The sequence below is a fragment of the Pseudorasbora parva genome, chromosome 13 (genome assembly GCF_024679245.1).
Source record: "Pseudorasbora parva isolate DD20220531a chromosome 13, ASM2467924v1, whole genome shotgun sequence".
In the NCBI taxonomy this organism is placed as follows: domain Eukaryota; kingdom Metazoa; phylum Chordata; class Actinopteri; order Cypriniformes; family Gobionidae; genus Pseudorasbora; species Pseudorasbora parva.
In genome coordinates, this window is record NC_090184.1 from 18623240 (window position 1) to 18649485 (window position 26246).

Below are 26246 nucleotides of genomic sequence, written 5' to 3' on the forward strand. Positions count from 1 at the left end.
GCTAAAGTCATATTGTATCTGATCAGAATGTGATAAGTGTAATAATGTGTACAAATCACATCATTAATAAGTGAATGCACAATTTTACCATGCTATTATTTAATTTACCTCATTTTAATAAACAAATTGAGAAATACTTTAGTTTAAAATGTCTGCTGATGGAATTCTTCCAAACACCTGCGGTACAGATCACATGTTGTAGTGAACTACTGCTGTACTCTCTGTTCCTCTGCCTATTTCTGCTTTCTCTAAATGTTGTTGTCATTTATTGATTTTTAAAAAAATAAGTTAAAATTATGCTTTCCGATAATGACTGAATCTGCATTGTCCCCTTAATACTTTTTAAATGTACATTTATTTCTTTAGCAAACACTTTCATTTGAAGGCCACTTACTTACAATTAAAGAATGTTAAAACAAAAGTGATCATTTCAAGCTTCTTATCAATAAGTAAAGTATCGTTAAAATAATTAAATTAACTTACTTTTATATTAAACCTAAACCTTATATTAAACCTTCTGCTAAGAGACATGTCATATCAATATTTCAATTAAAATTATTATCCATTTAAAAGTTTGTGGTCAGTAAAAAAAATTAAGTAATTAATAGATTTTTGTTCAGCAAGGATGTATTAAATTGATCAAAAGGGACAGTAAATACATTTACATTTATGGAATATTTATTTTACTAATAAATTATGTTCTTTTCAACTTTATATTCATCAAAGAATCCTGAAAAAAGGTATATGGTTTCCACAAAAGAGCAGCGTATTGGCACGTTAGAAAGATTTCTCAAGGATCATGTGACGCTGAAGACACTGAAGGAATAAATTACATTTTATAATATAATAAAATAGAAAACGTTTGTTGCAATTTTTCCCTGTATGTTTTACAGACCCCAAACTTCTGAATGAGTACAATATGAAGAGTGTACAATATGATACAAGTGTGACACATGACTCTGAAGATTTCATGGCCAAACAAAACCTACAAGCTTTATTAGTCTTAAAAACCATAAAGTACCTGTTTTTCAGCACTGATTAAACTCCTTTTCTTCTTGATTGAATGTCTTTCAAGGGATTCTTTACCAATAAACGAAAGTGATTTCACTGCAAGAAAAAAAAAAATCAGATTTCAGATAACTTGTGCAAATTATCATTAGAATTAGTATTATTTTTATTATTTACAACAAAAAAGCAAGCACTGAAGGGACAGAATTTTGTTACGTCACACATTGTGTACAAATACGTTCCACCCCACCGAAAAAGGAAAACAAAATTGTAGTTGTTTTGCAGTTGTGCAGATCATAGTTGATAGTTTTATGCACTTTTTATTAATGAGAGTCATCGGGTGGTTATCAGGTTTTGGTGGGTGTGTTTTGTTCTTTCGAAGTTCCATAGTGTCTGTAACACACCTTTGGTTTAGTCTGCCCAACTAGTTAATGATCAGTGAGCTGGATTGGCTTTTGTCCATTCTGGTTGGTGGTGGAAACATCAGGCCAGATAAGACTCTGGTCATCATCAGTATCACTAATATTCATCCAATGAGAGTGAGAAAGCCATTCATTTCCTCCTGTCTGTCCCTACACTATCAGCAGAGGCAGAGCAGGGATCGCTCTGCTACCTGAAGCTCCTGACGTCCTGCCTTCATCTCTCCGCTGGAACTAACACTCCACATCCACAGAAGAGCAAAGACTTGAGCAAAGAAGGGAAATGCATTTCCGAGGAAAAAGCTGGACCGTTACATTGTTGTCACTTGCTGTTTGCGTGGTAAGTCTTCACTTGACATATTTTGTCTAAATTATGCATGGGATCATCCTACAAAATATCTGAAATGCCTGTTTTGCATGTTGAAATAGCTAATTGGAGAGTTTTGGCTTCCACAAGTCTTTATATGCAGGATAGGGATCAATAGTATGAGTTGAGGTGATGCAGAAATTGAAAATTTATCCAAAAATGTAAAGCATTTCATTATGAGATATTGAAATATGTATGGAATTTTGACCATACGATATCGTCTGTCGGCATGTGAAGAATGAATGTTGTCTATAAATGAAAAATACACATTCGTGTCGAAGTTTTTGCTGATGGATTTTGGCTGTCATTACGAAAATTTCAGCATTTTTGTGAATCACTTTCGATTTATTTGTGGATCTAATTTTGGGAATGTGAAACGCATATCACCTCATTTTAAAACAGCCACACGTTTTTTTCTCGCTGTGGAATGTGTGAGCCGTAGATACTTCTGAAAATGATTGGAAAGAAAACATTTAATTCCTATCCTTTTCATTTTTTGAATGAAAAAAGGAATAGCAAATGATATATATTACCGTTCAAAAGTTTGGGGTTAGTAATTAATTATATTAATAGTGTATTATGAACATAATAAGAGACCACATAACATTGAAACAAATCTATGTTTTAATGATATCAAAGAATCCTGTTAAAAAAAAATTCGACAAAATGTTAAGTAACACCGTTTCCAACAATGCTAATAATATGAAATGTTTCTTGAACAGCATATTCAAATGTTTTCTGAAGGATCATGTGACACTGAAGACTGGAGTAATGATGCTGAAGCTTTGCCATCACAGGGATATATATTAAATATACAGTTTTGAAATGTAATAATATTCCACAGTATTACAGTCATTTTAATAAATAAAAAATGCAGCCTTTGTGAGCATTAGAGACTTCTTTCAAAAACATAGAAAAATCTTACTCTCCCCAAACCTTTGATATAAATGCAGGCAAACTGAATCTGAACTCGGCTGGAAAATTACTTTACTGATTTTTCTGATGTTCTGACTGCTAAAGATTAAATAATATGGATCTACTGTTTAAGACAATTGACTAAACAATAGAGATGGTTACATCTCTGTCTATTGCAGGTTCTCACTGGTGCTCAGCATGAACCAGGCCACTGCTTATTTTATGAGGACTGCGGCCTAAACCCTTCTGTGGAGGGGGCTCTTATTCCCCCTAGGGTACCCTGTAAGGACTACAGAAAAGCCGTGAATGTGACCGGAGATCATTATGAACTTTTCAAATCTGTGTGCCCGATGTTGGCCAAGGGTGATGGTGAAACTCTCGGCTGCTGCTCCATCAGGCAGCTCACAGCTCTACAGGGCAGCTTGACGCTGTCCAAAGCCGTGCTGATCCGCTGCCCATCCTGCGCCGAGAACTTTGCGCATCTCCACTGTGCGACCACCTGCAGTCCCAACCAAAGTCAGATATTAACGATCACCAAAACCGCGAATATCACGCAGACCACTGGCATTGTCAAGGAAGCCGTGGTAGGTTACGAGGCTTACATATCCACCAACTTCTCAGATGCTTCGTTTAGATCCTGCAGAAACGTTCGAATCCCAGCCACCGGAGGGTTCGCTATTGCCACTATGTGCGGCCGCTATGGTTCGACTCTGTGTACGCCGCAACGCTGGTACGATTTCCAGGGTGACTCGAGCAATGGACTGGCTCCTCTGGATATTAATTTCAAGCTCTTGCCAGAAGGCCAGACCGCTGAACTCCCACCAGGAGCATTTCCGTTCGCCGGAAGAGCGCTGAATTGCAACGAGATGACACCTACGGGTGGTGAGGCCTGTTCCTGTCAGGATTGTGAACAATCCTGTCCAGCTGTACCACCGCCACCACCTTTACCTAAACCATTCATGATTGGTAGTCTAGATGGCGTCCTTGTCATCTGCATCACAGTCTGCGCCTGCATCCTTTTACTTTTTATGTGTTATGTGATTTTTGAGTGCAGTACGTACTACCTAAAGTCAAGGAGGACTCAGAAGGGCAAGAGCCCCATGGACCAAAACGAAAACGAGATTGAATATAAAGTCAGTCCTAAAGATGTTACATGGTCTGACAAAGCCAGTCTCGCCACTCAGGAATTCCTAGGATCTCTTTTCCAGACCTGGGGAACCATAATGGCACGGTATCCTCTGATTGTGCTTCCGGTCTGCTTTGTGGTTGTACTCCTATTCACAATAGGAATAAAAGACATAGAACTGACCACAGATCCCGTCCAGCTCTGGTCAGCACCCGAAAGTCGTGCCATGCGTGAGAAAAACTTTCACGATGCACATTTTGATCCATTTTATCGCACCAATCAGCTGATCTTGACCGCTCCAGGGCGGCCCGGCCACTACTATGACTCCTTACTCTTTGGCCAACAGAACTTCAGTGGCATCGTCTCTAAAGGTAATACTTCCTATTGTTTCACTTGTTGGTCAAAATAATTAGTTCGATGGCTACACAATTATAGCCTGGTTTTACCAGACTCTCGTACATTTCATTTGTACATAGAGTCAGGCCACTCTCCATTGACAAGGGTTTATTTCCACGAAGGCGGGCACCCTGTTGAGGTTTATAACTATTGGATCTGCCCTGAGCCACTCTTGGTCTGCCATAACCAATCACTAACGTTTGGTCGTGACGTATGTCATGCGCCCTTCGCCTGTTTCACACATGGAAATCCGACAAAATAAAAGTGCACAGGTGCATGCCACCTCAGTAATAAAACTATAGAATAAAACCTAAAACTCGTGCATTCGGATTGTGATTTATTTACGCCACGGTGGACAGGAGAGCTTTGTGATCGGGAACGCGGTGCTCACGCGGTCCGTAACATCATTGTATGCTGTAAATAAAATGTCATATGCTTGGTATGATAATAAATGCTGCTATAAATAACGGACTAATTCAAATGTTTAAGTGCTTTTAATTTGTTTGAGCGGTGATGAAATATATTGCCCTTCTAAATACTTGCCAGCATTTTAAGGAAATACAAGTCTATAAATGCATCCTAATAACAGCAAAGCAACCGTATGGTGTTTTGCAGTGGTCAAAAATGATTACAAACAGTGAATTTTGAAGTGCTATATTGTTGAAAACTCAGAGATGTGGATTCGGACAGCTATTACATCAACACGACCTTGCGTTTGTCAAAAGCAGTAGGTAACTTGGCCAGGGATTTATACACGGGTGGGGAGAGATGGACGGCAATAAAATAACTGACCAGTCCCTGTAACTTAAATGATGGCAATACCTTCCGACCCCATGAGAAACAGTTACCGTCCGAATAGCTTCAGCCAACTCCTTCATCACTAACGAAGCGATCTGGAAAATCAAACTTTTCCCGAATTTACCCTGTTGGAGGGACACAACATCATGGCCACCAACAAACCCCAGCAAAGACTGTTTTTGCTCCGGCTTTAACTTCTGGATATTCGGCAGCGGTGCCACAATGCAATGAATGGTTTAGTTTGCATCTTTCCCTGCCACCATTACTGAACTACATCTCAAACTAGCGCTCAACATCAACGTCATCTTTCTCAGCCACTCCCTCTGTTCGCTGATTGAACCGGTAAAAAATTGTTCGGAACTTCGGAGAAAACCTAAGACTACACAGCAGTCCCAGATATAGTACTGAAGGAAAATGAAAATTGAGCGGAAGTACGTAGGAGGGCAGAGCCAGGCTAACACAATTAATCAATAAAAAATAAAAATAAAAGTTTGTTGGCACAATTATCTAATCGTGAATTGTCAAAAGTATTACGGCATACTATTTTGATATAATCTCGCTGCGTTAAATTTGTGATATAATGGAAGTAGGAACAGTCTTTTCTTCCGTATTGTAATGTACAATTGATTATTGAAAAAAAAATGAAGGATGGGTTCTATCTTGGCTCTATTCATCAGTTGTTGATTTATTAGAGATAGATCTGAACGCGAGCTTGCATTGTAATAAAGGGTTTAAGCAGATTACATGGCTGTAGAAGTACAGCCAGTCAGTACTGTACTGTACTTTCCAGTCTCACTGGAAAATGTTTTTGCTTGTAGCTTTCTGTATAAAATTGTAGCCTTAGCCTTATGCAGTCCTATCCTGTTGAAAAAAAAACAGCATGTGCTGTTAAGGTGTGTTTTGAAGCATGGCCGCTGTTTGAGCTGGCTTTTGCTGGTCCTAAATTAGTCATGACTGGTTTAAACTGGTCCTGAGCTGGTTATAAACTTGGCCCAAGCTAGTTGCTCAGAACCAGCGATTAAAGGTGTCATGAACTGGCTTTAAAAAAAATGTATACTGTTGTATGAGGTCAACTAATGATGTTTGTGTGGTTTTTACATTTAAAACATCATAACTAATTAGTAATAGCCTATTTTCTACACTGGTTTTGAGGCTCTCTCTTGAACGCTGGGTTTTGATGGGCGTGCCGCACTGGAGACTTGGAAGTAAACGCTCACTTTAACTATCGCAAGGATTGGATAAGATGTGCATATTTAATTAACTTCTCCCCTGTCAGTTCACATGAGGGAGGGATTGTTTTGAAAGCGGCAACCGGAATGATTCTCTCAACCACAGGGCTCGTAAACATCTTTATCAAACACACACAATGATTTATTTCTCATCCACACATGATTGATTGGACTATTATTTTTGTATTACATGGCCCGCCTTATTGGGCGATATAAGCACAAACCGCACACATACACACACACAAAGGTGCGCGTGCGCGCACACGCCCTTCAAATGTCAAGTCAAGAGAGAGAGAACAGCGCAGAACAAGAAAGGAATAGTATGAGATTCATTGGCCTGCCGACGGGTTTCCGTTTTGGTAGACCGTCTGGAAAACACATAGCCCCGGGACGTTGGGCTTTGCGAGCCCTGGCCTATACATGTCCAGCGTGCTAAAGGTATGTTCTGTTAGACACGTACACAGAAGCAAAACGATCTATAACAATGCAATACTATTACATATAAAAACACGTTTTACTCACATTGGTTTGTCGGATCCAATATAGAAGAAACAACATTGTGTTTTAATCTCAAATGTCTGCAAATCCAGCATCGACCTCAGACTTGTTTGCAAACGATTCCGCAGTGAAATGAAGTGAACGTGTCTTCCCCACGTCAGCTGGAACTTCATTAAAAATAAAGGTCAACCACACATTTCTATAATATTAGGATCTGAAGGAAGCTTATGCAGCGACTGTGTTCTTCCACAACCACAGGAATAGCACAATATCTTGCTATCTTCTTCACAGCTCCATGAGTCGGTGGGCAGGGCTACCGAATTAGACATGCTGTAGAGGTAGTGTTTCGTCGTGCGATGACGTAAAGATGCGCACATCATCGTTTTCTGGGCCTGGTGTCTACAAAAGATTTTCTTTGACTAACAAGGCAGCTCTGAAACTTACAGGATATTCCTATATTACCATGATCTTTTATATATCAAAAGCTCATGGGAAAGTTGATTTCTCAATTCATCACCGCTTTAATCATCTTAAACCAGCTCAAACCAGCTACCATGCTTCAAAATATACCTAATCAGCATATGCTCTTTTTTTCAACAGGGTAATCAGTGTTTTATGTTGCAATGCTTTAATATTTGAGCATTTTCTGTTCCCCTGAACCTTAGGTTTCAGTCATTAAAATATAGGCCTACTGAGTATGTTTCTTTCTCACAGATTTGATTATAGAGCTATTGGAGCTTCAGCAGAGAATCCAGGCAATTGAATTCTGGTCAGATGAACTAAACCGAAACGCAACTCTTAAAGATGTTTGCTATGCGCCACTCAATCCAGACAACCCGTCTTTAACAGACTGTGCAGTCAACAGTCTACCGCAGTACTTCCAAAATAGCATCGACAACCTAAACGCCAAAGCAAACATGACAGAGCTCGGCGTGACTAAGGAGGTGGATTGGAGGGACCATTTCATCTACTGTGTAAAGTAAGTCACATATCCATATCTATAGTTATTATATTACTTTTTAAAAATGTCCAGCTTTTTGAAATTCCACTGAACATGTTGTTTCAAGCACTGGGACTTTTCATTGTTTATATCGCCTGTCTGTGTTTGCGTACGGGTTATTTCTGCACTTTATATCGTCACTTAAGTAGGTGGCATTCATTTATTAATTTGCACACTGATTGATTCAAATACATGATTCATTCAGGAATTAAATAAAGAACTGGTTTAATTCAGAATTCTGTAGCATACACATCTCCTAAACTAATATACAGATTACTAATACAATATAAATATTTTACAGTAAATAATATATGCTGGTATGCTACACTCTCAGAAAAAAAGGTACAGTGCTGTCACTGGGGCGGTACCTTAAAGTATAAAAGTGAAAAGGTACATCTTTGTACCTTACTCACCCCTAAATGGAACATATTAGTATCTTAAAGGTACACATTAATACCTTAAATGTACATATTAGTACTTTTTACTTTTTTTACTTTAGGGTACCGCCCCAGTGACAGCAATGTACCATTTTTTCTGACAGTGTACTTAGAAATCAGTCAGTATTTTTATGGCATACTCTCATTCTCTAATTAGGTACTTCTTTTGTATGAATGTAATCTGTACATACTACTTTCCTCATACCGTCATTGTCATCTGACCTACCAGCATTAGTTGAGTCGCTACACTCAAAAAATTGACTTGTTGAATTTACTTTAAAAATATGTGGTAAGTGGTTGCACACAACTATATTGAGCAATTTTTACAAATAACAATTTTGTTATATGAACAAAAAAAATTCAAGTAAAACTGGCACAATTTCTTTGAGTAAATACAAACCATTTTTGAATGTGTCACTGTTACATAATATTTATATATGCCGTTTACTTGATGATGTTAAATTGATAAAAGTTTATTATGTAAGGTGAACACTGTTATCAATTTAATTTGCCTTTTAAAAATTTAAATAACAAAAAGTATATTTAAAAAAATAAAATGCACAATTAACTCATTGGACAAACTAAAAATATTTAATTGAGAGCAGGAATTCCATCTAATGAATTTGTATATAAGTGCCCGCAGCCTAAACACACACACTCTTCTGCATAATGCTAACCACAAAATTTCAGAAACTCCTCTAAATGTCAAACATGACTGAACATTAAACAGTAACATAAACTAATAAAATCTTTATCTTTACTGAAAAACACATAACACTTTGATCCACACATTTTTTCCCCTAGCACAGTCTCTTGCAAAGCATGCTGGGAACTACAGATCCACTGCCCATTTAGTTATGTCAGCACAAATATTTCATGTAGTTTTAACGCAAATTAATTAAGTAAACTTCAGTTTTAAATACATTAGGGTGATTGAACACACAACTTAATTTCATTAGGTAAAGTAAACATAATTTAAGTCTTATCTATGAAGGGCCTGAATCATTTTTTTGAGTGACCATTCACGAATCCTCTTCCATGGCCTCAGGCATAGCAAATTATCCATATGATGGACACTTCAGGAGCAATAGGTCATTTGGGTACTTTGTGCATAGTGTTTTATGAAAACTTTGAATTTGAACATACTCCTCTTTTCATATACTGTTTTTGCTATTCAGTATAGGGAAGCATCCATATTCGTTGAAGCCAGTGACTGGCTCCTATATTGCATACTACTAATATAATATCAAATAAATAAGAAATAGCAAGAGTACTATATGCTATTTCAGATGAAGTCTTTATGAGAGGGTCATTGAATTATTCACTCAACCAATTTTATTATTCAAAATCACTGAATCATTCAGGAATGAAACGGCACCTATGGAGTTTCATTCAGAACAATTTTAGGTTTTGTTGCGAAAAAATAGACAAAGTGGCAATATTGTATCTAAAATGTAGGTTTATTCAAGCAATATTACAAATAACATAATTAAATAAATAAATAAATGCTTCCCCACAGCTCTCCATTATCATTTAAAGACATCACAGCTCTTGGCATGAGTTGCATGGCAGACTATGGAGGACCTGTCTTTCCCTTCCTGGCTGTTGGTGGATATGAGAGTAAGGCACAAAACTAGTCTGCTAGCACCTCGTCTTTGTCTTAAAGATTTACTGAGCTTGTTGACTTTCAGCTTTCCATTACATTTTCAGATGAGGGATACACCACTGCTGAGGCTCTGATCCTCACCTTCTCCCTGAACAATTACGCGCGGTCCGACGTTAAATTTAAGGTGGTTGAACAGTGGGAAAGCATGTTCCTTAAAATTGTCCAGGAATATCAGAAAAACCCAAACACGAACTTCACATTTGCCTACATGGCTGAGGTGAGATTCTGGTTGAGCGTATGCTGTATAGACCAGAGATGTTCAGCGTTTAACAGTGTCATAATCGAACGGTCTGGTGCTCCACAGAGGTCTTTGGAGGATGAGATTAACAGAACGACTGTAGAGGATATCCCCATATTCATGATAAGCTATGCGGTCATCTTCCTCTACATTGCTGTGGCTCTTGGGGAATATTCATCCTGCAAGCGTATCCTGGTGAGTGAGTAATGGAGTGGTTAATGGCTTACTGGGAATTTTCTTATTTCTGGTAACGGGAATAAAGGAAGTATTTATTTTCTTAAATACAAAATAAGGCCTAATGGAAACTCCAGAAAGTTTGAACTGTTCTGAGAAATTCAAATGACACATTCTGGATACGATAAATTAATTATATATAGATGTGTTTTTTAAATACATTATATATATATATATATATATATATATATATATATATATATATATATATATATATATATATATATATATATATATATATATATATATATATATATATATATAATTTTTTTTATATACACAAAAGATATTATTTAAAAGTAATATTCTAAGTCATATACCCCTTTTTTTCTCAAAATTGCAACTATTTCACATTTGTTTCTCAGTTGATTTATTATGAATGTCAGAATTTTCTTTTTTTAATAATAATTATTAATAAACTGTAATTGTCAGTTTTTGTCTAGTAGTCAATAATTGTCTAATAAAAGCTTATGTTTAACATGTCCACTTTCCAAAATTATTTCAGATGAACTATCTATTGGACTAGTTGACAATAAAATATATTTTTTCTGCTTCATTGTTTTCTTAGGTGGACTCAAAGTTCTTGGTCGGACTGGGTGGTATTCTGGTGGTCGGCTGCTCTGTCTTAGCCTCAATGGGTTTCTATGCCTGGATTGGGTTTCCGTCCTCACTGGTCATTCTGCAGGTGGTGCCCTTCCTCGTGCTGGCTGTGGGAGCTGATAACATCTTTATTTTCGTTCTAGAATATCAGGTATGTTGAGTTTATTGAGCAATTCTTGTTTCTTCATTCTCTTTTTCTTTGTAGCTTATCTTTCTGATATACTTTCTAGGGTCAGCTTTAAATTGTCACTCTAATCACCTTTTTCACAGTTATTATCTTTATACAGTATTAAATGTTGGGTTGAAAAAAAAAGAAATGTATAATTTTATTCCGAAAGGATGTATTGCATTAAAATAAATGTTCACATTTTTCCAGAAAAAAAAGCAGTACAGCAGTTTTAAACTGTGATAATAATATAAATGTGTTGAGCATCAAATCTTTATATAAGAATATATTTTTTTAAGGAACATGTCACACTGAAGACTGGAGTAATGATGCTGAAAATTCAGCTTTGCCAATAAATTACATTTTAGAATATATTACTGTCAAACAAAACTATACTTTAAACTATATTTCTATATGATCTATAAAAACTATGTTTTGAATTGTAATATTTCACAATATTTATGTTTTACTGTTTTGAGCAAATAAATGCAGCCTTGGTGAATATAAACCCCAAATTTTGAATGGTAGTGTATATCCATATATACATATTCATCTATCCATCCATATACACATACATACAATGTAAACCCAAATAAGTTTGCACAAAAAAAAAGAGGTAATCAATTAATCAAATGTTTTAAGTTAAGAAATTCAAAGTTTAAGTAAGCAGAACTGGCAGATTTTTATTTTGTTCTCATATTTTAATTGCTCTAAATTTTATCTAGTTGAGTAAGCAAATTCATACATTTAACTTAAAGTTATCATGTAATCTCAATTTAAATATTTAAAAAAGTTCAACTAATTCAGTAAATGCTAACTTGCTAATGGGTAACAATGCTCTGATAACATTAGCATAGCTGAATAGCAATAAAGAACATTCAGCATGTTCTCACTGCTCCACTCAACCTCTTCAAAAAAGCCAACACAACAGAAACTCTTGTGAATTAGCACAGCAAAACATTAAACATTACTTCATCTTAGTCACCCACTTAGCATTATTCTTGCACAAAAAAACAACAAAAATAAAACCTTACATAACACTTAATTTGAGTATTTACTCTCTCTTTTGAGCATCATGGTAAAGCATGTTGGGAGATATAACAACTAAAAATTCTAAACCTCAAAACAATGATAATTCAGATTCGTTGAAATGGGTCAGTTTGGTGAACTCAAAAGAAAAAGAAAGTCTTAAACACTCATAAAAGTTAATTTGATTGGATTAATTTGTTTTAATTAAGTTTACTCTACTCAAACCAATTCATTATTTTGAGCATTAGGCTTTATACATACACATGCATACACAAACATACATATTGAAACATACATAGAAGTACAACCCCAAATCAGAAAAAGTTGGGACAATTTGGAAAACGCAAATAAAAAAAGAAAGTAGTGATTTCTAAATTTACTTTGACTTGTATTTCATTGCAGACAATATGAACACAAAATATTTCATGTTTTGTCTGGTCAGCTTCATGTCATTTGTAAATATGCATCCTTTCCTGTCATTCAGACCTGCAACACATTTCACATTTCATCACTTCTTTTTTATTTTAATTGCACATTCCATACTGTCCCAACTTTTTCTGATTTGGGGTTGTAGAAGATATTACTTTAGGTCTCCACTACTGACACCAACTTCATACAACATGCTTTCTTTCTGTCTTTTCCATGTTGAATGTTAATCAGAGAGACATGCGGAGACCAGGAGAGAAGAGGGAGGAACAGATCGGGAGAGTTCTTGGAAATGTGGCTCCCAGCATGCTGCTTTGCAGTTTGTCTGAATCTGTTTGTTTCTTCTTGGGTGAGAATCTCCCACTGATCTTAAACTTTACCTCATATAACAAGTACATATATTGACAATTATGGATAGAAATGAGGAACAAGTATTATATTACCTGACCTTTACTCACTTGGGCATGTCAATGAAAAATAAAGCATGAGATATGTAACCACCCTAATTAAAGACAGATATGATTAATGTATAGTGGCAATAATGTAGCTCTAGAAGGAGTCATATAATGCAGTCAATGGGTTCAGATTAATTCCATCTCTGAGTAAACATATATACGGCTGAGTAAACTCTCCTCCCTGTCTCTTTGCAGGTGCTTTGAGCACTATGCCAGCGGTGAAGTCGTTTGCTCTGTATGCGGCTTTGGCTGTGCTTATGGACTTCATTCTACAGATGACTGCCTTTGTGGCTCTGCTCTCACTTGATGCTCGACGTCAGGATGCAAACCGCTGTGAGATAGCTTGCTGCTTGACTGTGACAACTCCACGCCCTTCCGAACCCAACCAGGGCATCCTGCTCCCGTTAATGAAAAAATACTATGCCCCTGCGCTGCTCAACTCTGTCAGCAGGGTAATAGTGGTACGTCCCTAATTTACAGCATTATGGTTTCTTTAACTACAGGCATTTTATGATTTTCTAATGTCTTTTATTTTTATATTTGAGCGATTTACCTTTACCCCAGTTCTGAAATATGATAATCCATCATAAATATATAAAATAATACATTTTTAAAGCTATAATAATAAAAACAACTAGTAAAAAAAAAACATTTAAATGTTTTATTGTGTTAACTTTTATGGTAACACTTAAAGCCTTTATGTATATGTGTATAATGCATTATAAGGGTATTTATAATGTATAATGCATTACATATTTCATAAAAAATGCATTATACTGTAATTATAATATTTGCAGATTCCTTGTCATGTGGTTTAATGCCAAAGGTGTAACAATGAATATATATAATACTGTATTATAACTGTGGTTACAATTATTCATGCAAAAATACAAGGCATAAATAATGCATTAAAAATACTTTTATAATAAATTGCATTACACACACACAAACATATACACACACACGCACACACACACACACACACAAACATATACACACACACGCACGCACACACACACACACACACACACACACACACACACACACACACACACACACACACACACACACACACACACACACACACACACACACACACACACACACACACACACACACACACACACACATGTATGTATGTGACTAAAAGTCTCCATTGTTGAAACCCCCAACCATACTAGAATTTCATGCATATCTTTTAAAAAATGTGGGAGATTTTCTGTCCTTTAAATGATTTATATAATAAAATGTGTGATGTATTAATATTATGGTCTTGTTCTCTTAGATGGTGGTTTTCCTTGTGATGTTCTTTGCCTCTGTGTTCCTCTTGTTCAATGTAAAAGTGGGCTTAGATCAGGAACTGGCCATGCCATCTGTAAGTACAAAGGTTTATTTAACACTCTTGTAGCCTGCCAATAAAAATAGATGCTAAATTATGAAGAAATCAGTTTAAAAAAACGTTGTTATTCAGTAATAGGTTACAGTGTTGTCTCTCTCTTCCTGTGTGTGTATCTCTTACCAGGACTCCTACATGTTGGACTATTTTGCATACCTCTATAAGTATTTTGAGGTCGGTGTGCCCACATATTTTATCACGACCAAAGGGTTCAACTTCAATAGCGCGGAGGGCCTAAATGCAGTGTGTTCGAGTGTGGGATGTGACCAGTTCTCTTTTACTCAGAAGATCCGATACGCCACTGAGTACCCTGAGCGGTAAGCACTATCTATATATATCTCCCCTGTCATCTCAAGATATGTCTTTTTGCTTTCAATAAACTAAAACTGTAATTTTGTGTTCTGGTGGAACTCATCTACTCTTTACCTCATTTTGCATCACATCAGACCTTGAACTTACAGACTTGTGTTATCGATCCTGAAAGTCCACAGTGACACGGTCCTGTCAAGATACCAGCATTAATGTTTGAGAGTTATACAATGAAATGACAATGACAAAATAGCTTTTATTACTTCTGCCTCTTAGTAATCTTGGAATACAGTCATTCTAAATATATTGGTTGAATAGTAACACAGAATTTTTTTTATATTGGTAAACAGCCAGATAAATTATGAGCTATATGTATATGTTAATATATATATTAACTACAATGCAAAACTTTGGGGTTGGAACTTTTTTTCAAGGCTGCAGTTATTTGACAGTAAAACATAGCATAACATTTTTATTTTAACATATTTTCAAAAGTAATTTATTTCTGTGATGTTAAAGCTGAATTTTCAGCATCATTCCTCCAGTCTTCAGTGTCACATGATCCTTCAGAAATCATTCTAATATGATGATTTGCTGCTCAAGATGTGCTGCTCTATATTTCTTTGTTATATTAATATTTGTACAATACATTTTTTTCACAGATTCTTTAAATAATAGGAAGTATAGCATTTTTTTAAATTGTAATTTTTCAAAAAATATCATATACCTGATGCAATGCGATGATGACAAGTGCGACGCAAGTGTTCTTTGTTAGTTTCAGCCTGATGCAGTTATCATTTTTATGTCCAGCTTTGTTTAAAATGCACTCGCGGCCATCTATTCGCTCATGGCCGCTCTTGACCAGCAAAAACCCGGTCTAAAGTCAATAGCAAAACGCAGTAGCATCATATTTTTTGTGTTAATTAAAGGATGCGTTAGTAATATGTGCCTATATGTGGGTGCATATTGCACATTTACTCTGTTTATTTCACACACAGGGACACAGCACACAAACATTTTTAAATATTAAAAATAAAAGGATTCCTCTCTGGAGAAGCGTTCAGTCTTTCTGCTCACAAATTCGGCCATGTAAATAGCGGATCCGCCATGGTGCAAGCACAATTGGCTTTTAAAAGGAATGGGAGATCAGGCTCTGATTGGTTTATTGCAGGTTAAACCCACTTATAACTCATTAAGAGACTCGGTACAACTCTTTTGGACCATGCGCTTGGTGCGCTGACTGTTGTTTTCCGTCATTAAACAAGCAAAATTGGATTCGGACACTCCCTAAATGTGCGCCTGCGCCATAAGCTTCAGACCATGTGCTCAGATCATTAAAATAGAGGCCTTAAAGTCTTAAGTGACACTTTTGGTCAATTTAATGCATCCTTGCTGCATAAAAATAATAATTTGAAGATATGACCTGACCCCAAACATTTAAACTGTCGTGTGTGTATATGTGTATATATATATATATATATATATGCATGTCATATGTGAGAAAGTCTAGTATAAATTATTTGCTTGCAGACACCACATGATTTGATATTTTGTTTTAAAACAAAGAAAGTTTGAGTTTATCCCAAAATAACCATCTTAATGATTGCTCTAGATCTTATTTGGCTATCCCAGCATCCTCATGGGTGGATGACTATATTGACTGGCTGAACCCTGGATCCAAATGTTGTCGTCTCTATACGACTGGCCCGAACATAGGAAAATTTTGCCCTGCCAGTGAGAGTAAGTCTTTATTTATAAATTATAAGTTAACTATTAAAGCCTTGTTTTTTGCTGTGTAAATGGTTCAATCCAACATTTAAAGAAGTAAATAAAAACTTTGTTTGACAGCGGGTACTTTTATGTGTACCAAGAAGTGTATGAAACCCCCCCAAGATGGGGTTCTGCGGCCTAATGTTGACGAGTTTAACAGATTCCTGCCAGACTTTCTGAGCAACAGACCTGATCTACAGTGTCCAAAAGGGTAAGAGAAGCTACTACATCTGGTCATCTGAAGGACTGAATAGAACATTTGAATGTTCTGTATAAAACATGTCCATGATCAGCTAAATAGTTTATTAACTAAAACATTTTCATTTAATTTCCAGTGGTTTGGGAGCATATGATAAAGCTGTGATTAGAGACAAAAACACTGGGGAAGTAATAGGTGAGATACATACATTTGTACATGTAACATTTTGCATTCTCCTTCTATAGCTCCTTCTCCTTCCTGTAAAGAAAAAAAAAAAAAAAAAAAGGTCATTTCTTATTTTTATTCACACACCCAACAACTGTTTTTTCTCTGAAGATGCTTTAGAAAACCTGGACATATGAAGTATCGTAATTTTAATAGTTTGATTTCTCGACCTGTAATGCTATGGTAATAATTTAACATTAAAATGAAATTGGCATTTTAAAAATTAATATACATTTTTCTAGTTATGCTAAGCTCTAAAATATTTTATTGGGTAGAAATTGTGAATAAAAAATTTAATGTGCCCTTAAATGCACAATATGTAAAAAAAAAAAAAAAAAAAAAAAAAATTACAATCTAAAAATATGGGTTGTAACTCGTGGTGTAAGATTGCTCAAAACTACATTGAACGCCTGTTTACACGCATGAGTCAAAAGAAGTATATTTTTCAAAGCTGTGAGAAAAGAGCGGAAGCGTCCAACTGCAGCATAGGCTTAACAGCCATATCACCCTGTACCCCAAGACGGGTTTCCCACTGAAGATAAGCAGGGCTGAGCCTGATCAGTACCTGGATGGGAGACCAACTGAGTCCAAAAATCAAAAGAGTAGGGGTGTAACCCTGGCATTCTGGCTAAATTTGCCGATTGACCCCAGTCCATCATGGCCTCCTAATCTTAAAACTTTAATACATTCACTCATTCATGTACATGATTTCCGCCCGAATCCGTCCGATTCCTTTCAATTGGGTGAGGAGGTAAAGGGTCAAGACTACAACTCCCATGATTCCATGCTCATTCACGGCCTCATCAAGCTACGCATCTGTTTTGGATAAGCGACCTCTAGCGGTGAAATTTACATACCGTGCCTTTAATTTGTATCTGGTAAATCACAAACTCATGGATCCTTCAAATATTGTTGTGGACATTGTGGGCCTTGGTGTCAAAATTATTGAGAATCACTTTTCTATGGAGCTGTCATATAACATCAGTCTGTTGGCTTTATCAGAAATCACAATTGTTTTCCTCTGAAATGTAAGATCAGCAGTCTTCGATTTATGAGTAAAATTGTTTACTAATATTACTCTAAGATACATTTTGTTCTACAACTGAATTACTCAATCACAGTACTTCAAACATGAATCTTTTTAAAAGCCAAGTTGCTACAACCGCAGCAGTTGTCCCAGTTTGTTAAGTACGTCCACTCGCATCATATGACAGTTGTAGTCCTTATTTGGTGAATTGTTCACAATGTTTGAGGTATTACTGCAATTTAAGTTATATAAAAAAATATGACGAAGCCACAGAGCAAATTTTACTCTTAAACTGAAAACCGCTAATCGCTAAAATGCTTATTTTCTTCCTGGTTTTAAGGCCTACAAACAGCTCATTTAAGACATATTTAAGTTTCAATCGACTCACAATTCATGACATCTCTATATTTTCAGCTTCTCGGTTCATGGCCTACCACACTCCTCTGGTCAACTCGCAGGAGTTCACGGGTGCGCTGCAGAAGGCCAGAGAACTGGCGCATAATATCACGATGACCATGAGGCAAATCCCCGGGACCTCTCCTGATTTTGAGGTCTTCCCTTACACGTAGGTGTCATCTTCAAATCCTCCATTATCTTTCTGGATTTACCATCCTCACCCTTGCTGTTTCTTCTCAGGGATAAGATAAGAAGCAATAATCAGTAAATGTAATATTATTGAAAGATAACATGGCCTTGAGCTACTTCATAAATTGCGAAACTACTTCACGAGTCCTTGAGCTTCTTAATACATTTCTTGCAATTGCAGGAAGGAATATAGTGTGTAGCAGGGATGTCACACATCTATTTTAAAGGGTCGTGAAACTCTAAAACACATTTTTTGAGAAAAAACTATGATCAGTTATGTACAGGTGGCACCTCAATGAAAACAACAATGCCACTCGTTGTGTTTATTATTAAGAGAAAAGTGTGGTTACAAGTGCACATTTAACAGTTTTTTTTTTTTAGTTTTTAAGTGTTTTCACAGTTATTTTTTTAGTTTTTCTGAGCTATTTCCATTTTCCTGTTTTAAAAGCAAAGTTGAACCAATGTCATAAAAAGCGAGGTAGCGATTTCGGGACCGGAGTTGCGCAGTAGAGCGCAGGAAGTAGAGCAGGAAGTACAGTCGCGATATCAAAAGCCCACCCACACTCTCGCAGATGCAGAACAATTAATTATGTTGGTGTGAAATAAACAGTTATGGAAATGTAGAAATTAAAGCTAAAGCTCCAATCTGCTCCCAAAAATTTCGAAAAAAGTCAGTTAGTGCCTCAGTGACAACTTCACTCAGAGAAGAAGTCAGTCTCAGCTGTCAATCATGCTGTCACACCCCCCGTTTTTATAGCATCAAATAACTAACTCAAACTGAACTTATTTTAAAAACGAACACTTGAAATGAAATCATCGTGATGATAACTGCCTTCAGTGACATAAACTAACTTTGGGGGAAAAAATCTTTGAAGTGTAATTTTATTATTTAGTTTGCCTCGTGTCTATTAGAAAACACAGAGGGGCGGCTATACTGGGACCGGTCACCGGGGGGGCGATCGAGGCGCGAAAGCTTCAGTAAATGAGAGGGAGACTGCAGGCTCGGTACAAACAGTTTAAAAAGAAGATACTTTGTAAAGACAGTACATTAGGCATATGCAGACAGTAGCCATCTTGGAAAACAGTCTCGACAATTCGAGCCACGAACGCTGTGATGAACTGTGACTGGGATACCTTCCCTTGTAGTTAGTCAACCATATTTTTTAATAAACAGATATAATTCATGCATTTCCATGTAATTAGATTTCACAAACTTAATTCCTATCGATCAGCTCACGTAGCACAGCGTTCGTGGCTCGACTGGTCGGGACTGTTTTCCCAAAAATGGCTACTGTCTGTATACGCGTAATGGACTGTCTTTATAAAGAAAACGCATCCCAGAGAACGATCTCCTTGGTAACCATGTGTTAATTATCCCTAGGGTCATTTTTCACCGGAGTTGTCCTTTTATCATATTAAATGTGCACTTGCAGAGCACTTAAGCTCTTCAAAGTATATTTTAATAACTCTACTTGATTTTAATATAATATTAATGAAATTAAAGTGCACTTAAGATGTCTTTTAAGAGATTACACTAACACACTTAAGTACACTTTTAAAAAGTGTGCTTTATTTTGATACGATTACAAATATAAATGAAAGCACGTTAAGTACTTGATTTTAATAACTGTAGTGTGTTATTTAATATTACATTTAAAGTTAATATATTTTAAATGTACTAAAGTGCATCTTTATTACAAATGTGTATTTATAAATACATGACATTGTTTCAGTAGAAATGACAATAAAATATATTTTAGTTAGCATGAATGCTTGTCTGTACATTTGGCAGTACAGTGTAACCGTATTTCAGAGACTATAAGTAATTATTAAGTTACATATAAAGATGTTCTTAAGTGTCAACAAATTGCATTTAATATACATTAAAACTATGTTGCCAGTAAATAACATGCAGTTACGTTTTGAAAAGCTCTACATTCAGTTCGCACTTTAAGTATATCTATAATAACAGCTCTTTTTAAAATGTGTTCTAGTATGTTTAAAACCTTTTCACAAGGGTGTCCAAAATCAACTCTGATCTTTCATTTCGCAGTGTGACGTATGTGTATTACGAACAGTACCTGACCATCGTGAATGAAGGTCTGTTCAACATCGCCTTGTGTCTTCTCCCCACATTCGTTGTGTGTTGTATCCTGCTCGGCATGGACTTGAGATCAGGCTTTCTGAACCTGCTCACCATAGTGATGATCACTGTGGATACAGTTGGCGTTATGACGTTGTGGAGCATTGATTTCAATGCTGTGTCGCTTATTAACCTCGTGACGGTGAGTGTGTCGGAGAAACACATCTGCAAGTTTGTATTTCATAAAATCAATGACTGTTTCATGAGCGATACCTGACATTAATAATGGATGGTTTGTTTTGCAGGCTGTTGGTATATCGGTGGAGTTTGTATCCCATATAACGCGCTCATTTGCTCTCAGCGTTGGCCGCACAAAGGTGGAAAGAGCAAAGGAAGCCACAGCTAACATGGGCAGTGCTGTGAGTACAAGAACAGCAAAGATGCTAGACTTTATTCATTTTTAAGACCTGCTCAGCTATGTTATTGCAGTCGAGTTGTGATGCCATTACGTATGTCTGTGTTCTCTTTCCCAGGTGTTTGCCGGGGTTGCTATGACCAACCTACCTGGAATCGTGGTTTTGGCGTTTGCTAAAGCACAGCTCATCCAGATCTTCTTCTTCAGACTCAATCTGGTCATCACTCTACTCGGCATGGCCCACGGCCTCATATTTCTGCCTGTGCTGCTCAGTTACTTCGGTATGTTGCAAACATGACTGCAAGCGCAGAGCTACATACTCAGTGTTTATGTCAGTGGTGCTTAATCAAGTTCAAAGGCAATAGTTCTAATTCTAAACAATGGCTATGATCAGACTCCCCTTCCTTCAAGAGGAGTGATAATACTAAAGACTAGGGTCTTTAGCATTCTTGTAAATCCTCCCACGTTGGAGATGGCCGTTCAAATCATGCTCTGAGCAGTTTAAGTAAGACCAGTTTTAATTGGTGCCGTGACCCGGATGGGAGTGAGGTTTGGCGTTGAGTATAACAGAGGCCAGCTAGTAAGAGCTATGACTTGCCACTGCCGCTTTTGAGTGGAGACACTAAAATTTCAACTAAACATCTAAATAAAATTATTTACTAAATGAACTGTATAACTATATCACTGATCTGCCCACATTGTCGATATATAATTTAAATGAGTTGATGACATCACCGTTTTCTCCAAAGTGACTGCACAGCCGAATCACATTTTGTTGCAAAATTTTCCCGTTTAACACTGTGAAGCTGCTTTGAAACAATCGTCAATGTAAAAGCGGTATATAAGTGAAGTTGACTTGATTGCCCTGGAGTTTAAGATACAAGCTAGAGGCTACGGTCTTAAAGGATTAGTTAAAATAAATTTAAACAACTGTTATTTAACAAATATTATTATATTTGTATAATAAACTGAGGGGGCCTAGTCATCATAGTGGGCGGGCCTGTCAGGCCCGTCCGCTGGCTACGCCCTGATTAGTTCACTTCAAAATGAAAATTTACAGATTATTTCCTCACTCATCCAAGATGTTCATGTCTTACTTTCTTTAGTCAAAAAGGAATTAAGTTTTTGTGAGGCAACCAAGAGGTTGAAGGTCCAAATCAATGCAGTTTCAAAGGGCTTCAGAGGGGTCTGCCCGATCCCAGCTGAGGAATAGGGTCTTATCTAGCAAAACCATTGGTCATTTTCACACTCTTTATACATGTAATCTCACTTTATTAAAAGGTTAGTGCACCCAAAAATGTAAATTCTGTGATCATTTACTTACCCTCATGTTGTTCCAAAACGTTGTTCTTTTTAACACGGGTAACAAAACAGTTGACGGTAGCCATTGACTTGACAATTGAGGGAAGGTAAATGATGACAGAATTTTTATTTTTGAAACTATCCCTTTAACCAATGTCTTTACTGCTGACCTTCAATTTTCCAATGCATCCATACTAATAAGCAAAAATAGATAACCATCCAAATTATTTTTCATTTAAAAAAAGAAAGAAAAAATCTCACTCTTCTTCAATCCAGAATTGCAGCAGAGATTTGTTTGAGCTGCACCGTCTAATGTACAGGTGTAAATGTGCATTACCTTCAGCCTGAGGATTATTCATTTAACTTTCGGTGTGAATGGACCTTTACATTTGTCAAATATATATATAAAGAGTAGGCAAGAAAATATAAAATACATAGTGTAACTGACAAAGAAATATAAAAGGTATGATATTTAAAAAATCTAAATGATTATTACACTAGCATCAACCTGAATCAACCAAACAATTTTGTGTGTGCTACTTTGTGTTAGAATTTGGAAGAAGAGAAAATAATGCTATATAAATACTGTCCACACTCAACAATAAGGTCTCTTTGTTAACATCAGTTAATGTATTAACTAACATGAACTAACAATGAGCAATACATTTGTTAGAGTAATTATTAATCTTTGCTAATGTTAGTTAATAAAAATGCAGTTGGTTATTGTTTTTCCATGTTAGTTCACAGTGCATTAAATAATCTTAACGAATACCACTTCTTTTGATTTTAATAATGTATAAGTAAATGTTAACATTAACTACGATTATTAAATGCTTCAAAGTATTATATTTTAGTTTATAATGAAACCTTATTGTAAAGTGTTAACAATACTGTTATAAAGAAAATATAAGTATGAACCAAACAACATCTGGTGTGTTGTGTTAGCAAACACGCAATGGTTCAAATTAAAATTAGCTGATGATACTGTTAGTGTTAGTTTGCTGACTAAAGAGAGAATTGTCATGGTCCAGTGGTGAATGACTTTATGACATGGTGTGACAGTGCCTTTTTGCAAGCAAACATAAAAAAGACCAGAGATATGGGAATTGGTTTTAGATATAGTCTTTCACTCCTCAACGGAGTGAAGGGGATAGTAAGTTACAGGTATCTTTTGCTTATCATTGATAAGTTGGGTTTCGATACTCATGTTCAAGCAGAATGCAAAAAAGGCCACCAACGGTTACTCTTCAGAGGCTCTCTACTTTAGATATAGGACCATGTACTAAATCTTGTATTAAATCCATACTTTGGTTCTCTATATGCTGTTAGTATGGTAATGTAAAATGTATAACTATTTCAATTACTTTATTAAAGTAATGTAACTGATTACTTTTGTATTACTTTTCTAAATTTCTGAGTGATGTTTTCAACTGTTTCAAACATTTAAACCAGGCAGGGTTAACCTCTAAAAATAATAATAATAATAATAATAATAATAATAATAATAATAATAATAATAAAAAATCAAGAGGAAACACACAATTCTAGATTATAATGTAGTAATTTCTTCTATATTTTTTCTTTTTAATGATATAAAAAAATAGAAAAACCACTGTGTGTGTAAAGGGAAACATTATACCATAAGAGCTAATATTGATTTCTTACTTACAAAAGCAAGAATAGATTCTAGCTTCATATCACTGATGACCAACCGTTGTGTTAGTAGTTAAATTATTGGTTTAATACTTTATATTAAGGTGTCATTGTTACAGTGTAATTATATATTTAAAGGGATACTCCACCGGTTTTTCATATTAAACTATATTATTCCCTTAACTAAGACAACTTGATACTACATACCTCTCTCGTCTCATAAAAATAATAGCTTTTCTAAGCGGGGTTTAAAAGGATCGAGTCGAAGTACTCTCAGAAGTGCTATTCCGCCATACATTATAGTTCTCCTTTTTAATCCGCTTAGAAAAGCACTACGTTTTATTTTGTGTCATCATACTTGGTCGTTCAACTATTCGTGTAACTGTATTTAAAGAGGGAACACGTGGAGGTGTTTGGTCGCTTCTACTTGATCTCTGTTTGGTACCATAGTGAATGAACTGGGCTTAGTGGGCTAAGCTAAATGCTATCAGATCGTCACCGCGCATCAGAACGATTAAGTGCACGCACTGAGACGAGAGAGGTATGTAGTATCAAGTCGTCTTAGTTAAGGGAATAACAGTTTAATCTGAAAAAGCGGTGGAGTATCCCTTTAAATACTGAGTAATATTAATTAACACATACTATAGGGTTTGGTTTAGGGTTAGTTGCATGTAACCAGCATAATTTACTGTTATTACTATGGTAAGTACATATGTAACAGGGACATTGTAAAATAAAGTGTTACAAAACTGAATGGTTTTATTCTGTGTTGCTCAGGTCCTGGTGTGAACAACGCGGTTCTGCTGCAGATTCAAGAGAAAAAGGCCAAGGAGATGGAGCTCAACAGCAAAGCCACATATGACAATGTTAGCTTCGAAAACCACGAAAAGACGAACGGCGAAATCCCCATAGAGCCTTCCTATCCAGTAAAGGTCGACGTCATCTCCAACACCACCCAAGAACCCACCGAATTAGATAATAATGCCATGATTTACCCAGTCGCTGAACTGGCAGCCACGCAAGCCTGCCATACATAAGCTACTGCACGTGAGCATTTGAGAGAGGAAAAAACAACTTTCTGATCAGAATCTCATCATGCTATGTCCGCTCTACGGCTTCTCGATAGCACTGCATTGCCTGCTATCAAACAGTCTATCACCTGAAGATGTTCACGAGAGCATGTCGATCTTACCCAGGTCAAACCTGAGACAAAGTGATATCAGATACAAATGAAGAGCTCAATTCCACCGTTTTAGAAATAAGGAAATTACAAATGTTCAGAATTATACTTTTTTTTTTATCGTGTAATATTTGCTGAATGTTCTATTTAATTTTGTTGTTGTTTAGGTTTTATATTGTCATTTTTGCATAACTTTGAAAAATGGACTATGGAAAATGTAGCTCAAATAACACTCCAGTTCAAAGAGCGCCTGCTCGTGTATTATAAGCAATACTGTAGTAATATTAAATGCACTGTGTGTATTTCTACATTCTGCAAAAGCTCATTGAATGGTCAGTACATTTCAACTTTGCATTCAAAGTTTACATTTACTGTTAAAGTAACTATAAAGCACTTTTATCGACTATGATTGTAGGCAAACCAATTTCAGAGGCCATCAAGGAAACACTTTTTTAATTAAGGATATTTATTACAGAGCAGTAAATATCTACATTGTCAAATGACATTAAATGAAAACAGTATTTCATTTCGGACCCACATTATATTAGGTGGCCTATATGTACTAACATTAATCATTTGATACAATGCACTTATCGTGTACATACATGTTTTTACTTACATTTTTAAAAATACCTGCATGTAATTTCATCTGTGATTCATTTCTGTATCTATACATTTACACACTTCCCTTACACCTAACCCTACCCTTAAACTTAGCCATAGCACCATACATGTCCCTAACTTTACCAGTATCCCACCTCAATATCAGTAGAAGTGTTTTGCAATACAATATGAACAGAATAAGTACATTGTACTTTTATTTTATGTAAGTACATAGTAATTAAGGACACTAATCTAAAGTGAGGCTTGTATTTCTATTGCAGGAATTATATACATGAAATAATACTGTAATATTGCCTTCATCGAGTATTAAAAATGTTTAAGCCTGTCATTAAATAAAGCAATTATCCAATAGCTGTGGTGTACCGTGAATTTAGAACATTTTTAAGGCACGCAGAGCGGTTAGTCAATAAATAAAATATTGGTGTAAGTTTATTAAGTAGCCTAATTTACAACAGCTTTGACCGTGGCTCA

At 36.0% G+C, this 26246-nt stretch overlaps 1 protein-coding gene across 1 annotated transcript; it reads left to right on the forward strand.

The window, feature by feature from the left end:
- Positions 1–1563: 1563 nt before the first annotated feature.
- npc1l1 (NPC1-like 1) lies at positions 1564–26126 on the forward strand. Its single transcript, XM_067413343.1, has 19 exons — positions 1564–1767; positions 2889–4206; positions 7471–7735; positions 9713–9813; positions 9904–10076; positions 10164–10292; positions 10900–11082; positions 12787–12901; positions 13203–13468; positions 14293–14382; positions 14530–14720; positions 16325–16452; positions 16561–16693; positions 16818–16876; positions 18348–18498; positions 20572–20803; positions 20907–21020; positions 21135–21297; positions 24749–26126. Exons 1-19 carry the CDS (start codon positions 1711–1713, stop codon positions 25006–25008), a joined length of 4128 nt encoding a protein of 1375 aa, XP_067269444.1. The 5' UTR covers positions 1564–1710; the 3' UTR covers positions 25009–26126.
- The last annotated feature ends 120 nt before the right edge of the window (positions 26127–26246 follow it).